Below are 4087 nucleotides of genomic sequence, written 5' to 3' on the forward strand. Positions count from 1 at the left end.
TGTTTGCAAATGTTGTAGCTCTGGACAAACATGTGAATAAGGGGCCATCAGCCATATTCTGCACGCAACCCCTTTGATGATTTACGATAAACATGTGTCACCTGCAATCAGAGCCCGTTACTTCTGTCTAAATCATCTTCCTGGTATGGACAGGCCACTGTTTCCCACAGCAAGTCCGAAGCTACATTGTCTTGAGTATGGTAGGAAACCAAAGTTTATTTAATTCTGTACTATCACCACAAAAGCTGAACTTCTTGAACCAAGGAAAATGCAAGCAATTTCAAGTGCTTATGGATGACAAGGACGTCCTGTCCTGTGGTGCACAGAGATGGAGAGGATTTTGGGCCTCCCTGTACACTATCCAGATGTCTCCAACATCACCAGAAACACAAGACAGCGACTCTTGGGAAGTTCCTGGAGTGTTCCGGTAGCCATCTCTTTGCGCCCCGAAAGGAATACTTTATCAGTGTTTTTGTATTCATCCGACAACAGCTTCGGAGACTGTGGTGACGCACATGTTATTTACTGTTGTTCCAGCTGTGGCAATATCAATTGGCATTAAAAAGGTAAGATTTGGGGGGGCGGAGCCAATAGCTGTTGCGGTAGGATGTGTGTTTGAGGAGCTCCAGGTCTTACAATTTACTTTGGAGTTAGTTTTCAACCTTAATTTAATTTTCTTTTTGGGATTCATAGTCACACTTTCTGGGGCTATCCAAGAGGAGCCTGGTAAAAGCACTAGTCACCCCTTATATCAACGGGTACGGAGACCTGTTTTTTGCATTTCCAATATGGCGCCGGACACCAAACTAATCCTGAATGAAAAAAAAAGGTAAGATTTGGACTAGTGACGCACATTTTATGCACGCTGTGTCAATTGCAATTTGCATTAAAAAGAATCTGCTAACAACCACTACCTACAACCACACCTGACTCCTGAAGTCATGCTTCAGTTATTAACTCAAGTTAAATTATTTTTTTTTTTTATTATGCTTAGCAGATTAAAAACATACCATTCTTCTAGTCATATCACACGACATGTCAAAATGCTGCATGGAAAATGGCAGTGTACAAAGTCATAATCTTAATAATAAACAAAAATACAGAGAAAAAAAAAAAAGGAAAGAGGACATATGGCATCCTTTTGAACAATAGATTACATTTAAGGCATTGATTTGAGAAACCCAGAGATAATTTGTTGCAACCGGGAAATCTAAAAAAAACTGGATTAGACACCCAGTACACTTATTTATCCTTAGGCCTTATTAGCAGAGGCTCCATGACCCTCAACAAAACCAGCAGCAGGAAAGAGGACATATGGCATCCTTTAGAAAAATAGATTTCTGGAAAGGCATTGATTTTAGAAACACAGAGATCATTAGTTGCAACCGTGAAATCTAAAAAAAAATAGATTATACACCCAGTACACTTCTTTATCCTTAGGCCTTTTTAGAAGAGGCTCCCGGAGCCTCCACAAAACCAGCAGCATGAAAGAGGACATATGGATCTGGCAGAGGAAATGTAGTGGGGGGAGGGGTTCCAAGGATGAAGGAAAACGAGGAACTGGAATGTGAGGTTATGGGCCGGGTCTGGAAGTTCAGCAGGAGAGCTTGAGGCGTTAGTTGCTGTTAGTGCTGCCGACAAAACCTATGACGGATAAGGCAGGCAGAAAAAAGGGAGGAGGTTAGGACACTAAAAAAAATATATATATATAATTGAGACAGAGTACTGCAACAAATCGCAAGGACTGGAGGGACTGTGTAGTAACCTGAATGTTACGTCTATGCAGCACTCTTCAGGTTGGAGTAGCCTGACATCGGAAACACTTGCTGTGGATTGAAACACAGAAATCTTGCTTGGATGGTGGACTAAAAGGACACAGTTTCTTTGTATAGACTGGAAAAAAAAAGGGAAATTGGAGGAATAGGATTTTTACCCTAGTTTGGCAGCTTTGCTGCCCTTTTATACACAGATGAATGAAGACCCCATTCGGAAAGGCAGCAGGTCAGAGAGCCAGAGGTGATGCAGCACATGCAGGTGTGTCTGCCAGTATGATGAAAAAAAGGATTTCTCACAAGAAGCATCGAAATAATGTTGGTCCAAGCAAACCAATTTCCCAGCCCCGGAGGAATATTGTAGGTTGCAGAATACAGCATGGTTGGAAAGAAGGTAGTGGCCCAATAACACAATGGAAAGGAACTGTATTGTATCAAGTGCCAGTCAACCCATCCCTTTATCTTATTAAATATGATGGATTTGATTGTGTCTATGGACTAGAACTCCACAAGGACGAGCGAGTGTCTGCTCTTGAAGTTCTTCCAGATAGAGTTGCTTCATCTCGAATTAGTGATGCTCACTTGGCAGACACAATGATTGGTAAAGCTGTTGAACACATGTTTGAAACAGAAGATGATTCTAAGGATGAGTGGAGAGGAATGGTCTTAGCAAGAGCTCCCGTAATGAACACATGGTTTTATATAACCTACGAGAAGGACCCAGTTTTATATATGTATCAGCTATTAGATGACTACAAAGAAGGAGATCTCTGCAACATGCCAGACTCTAATGATTCCCCTCCAGCAGAAAGAGAACAAGGAGAAGTTGTGGACAGCATTGTAGGAAAGCAAGTGGAGTATGCCAAAGAAGATGGCTCAAAAAGGACTGGCATGGTAATACACCAAGTGGAAGCCAAACCCTCTGTTTATTTCATAAAATTTGATGACGATTTCCATATTTATGTCTACGATTTGGTGAAGACATCGTAGATGTAATATTTGACTTATTGCCAAACAGGTGGATTTATTAAATGTAAAATATGTAGACAAACCTGTCCACTTCTGTCCAATTATGTGACGCTTCAGATTCCAGGCAAGCCCGCAACCCCTTAAAGGAAGTAATGCAGTTTTGTTGCTAAGAACAAAAAAAAAAATTTCAACATCAAAAGGAAACAAACCACGTTCTGTGAATTACAACTCATTTTGCATAATGGAATTTATCCTTTAGAAGGAATCTGATCTAGTAGTGGTGAATTCAAACAAAAGAAACATGGATGCAAGAGACAAACTGGGCGAATTCTGTAAATTTTCAAAGTGGAGGGAAAAAAAGGTTATAAAAATGTAATTGTTGTATTTCTTAAGCACTCATTCCTCATCAATAAAAGTCCAGTTTGGTATATCTAACTACTTTAACATAGTTATCAGTATGTATTTCAAGTAAAAGTATTTTTCCCAGTGTTACTTATGTCTTATAATGTGGGGAGTGTGGTGCTGCAGTTCAGTTATCCAGCTGCCCAGTGATGTAGGGTCTTTTTTTTTCCTTTGGTCCCTCTTGTTACAACTTTCTGATTCATAATATTTTGTTACTTTTTGTACCTGTTTTGTCAGATATCTTGTTATAGTACAACAATTGACAACTTATTTCCATTTTTTTATCCCATCCCAGTAAAAACGATTATTCAGCAAAAAAAAAAAAAAGAGGACATATGGCATCCTTTTGAAAATTAGATTACAGGAAAGGCATTGATTTTAGAAACACAGAGATCATTCATTAGTTGCAACCGTGAAATCTCAAAAAACATAGATTATACACCCTGTACACTTCTTTATCCTTAGGCCTTTTTATAAGAGGCTCCCGGAGCCTCAAAAGAAACAACAGCATGAAAGAGGACATATGGCATCCTTGTGACTAATAGATTACAGGAAAGGCATTGATTTTAGAAACCCTGGGATAATTTGTTGCAATCATGAAATCTAAAAAAAGATTGATTAGACACCCAGAACACTTATTTATCCTTAGGTCTTTTTTTAGCAGAGGCTCCAGGACCCTCCACAAAACCAGCAGCAGGAAAGAGGACATATGTCATCCTTTTGAAAATTAGATTACAGGAAAGGCATTGATTTTAGAAACACAGAGATCATTAGTTGCAACCGTGAAATCTAAGAAAACATAGATTATACACCCAGTACACGTCTTTATCCTTAGGCCTTTTTAGCAGAGGCTCCAGGACCCTCCACAAAACCAGTAGCATGAAAGAGGACATATGGCATCCTTTTGAAAATTAGATTACATGAAAGGCATTGATTTTAGAAAC

The 4087-nt window shown here is 39.4% G+C and overlaps 1 protein-coding gene across 1 annotated transcript; it reads left to right on the forward strand.

Moving 5' to 3' along the window:
- The first annotated feature begins 1918 nt into the window (after nt 1–1918).
- On the forward strand, nt 1919–2885 carry LOC128648161 (spindlin-Z-like). The gene has a single exon (XM_053700821.1). It carries the CDS (start codon nt 1974–1976, stop codon nt 2760–2762), a length of 789 nt encoding a protein of 262 aa, XP_053556796.1. The 5' UTR covers nt 1919–1973; the 3' UTR covers nt 2763–2885.
- Nucleotides 2886–4087: the final 1202 nt, after the last annotated feature.

This window comes from Bombina bombina, chromosome 2, assembly GCF_027579735.1.
Source record: "Bombina bombina isolate aBomBom1 chromosome 2, aBomBom1.pri, whole genome shotgun sequence".
NCBI lineage: Eukaryota > Metazoa > Chordata > Amphibia > Anura > Bombinatoridae > Bombina > Bombina bombina.

Bases quoted from the DNA above. Each gene is read 5' to 3' on its own strand.
- LOC128648161 (XM_053700821.1), top strand. From the start codon at position 1,974: ATGAAGACCCCATTCGGAAAGGCAGCAGGTCAGAGAGCCAGAGGTGAT.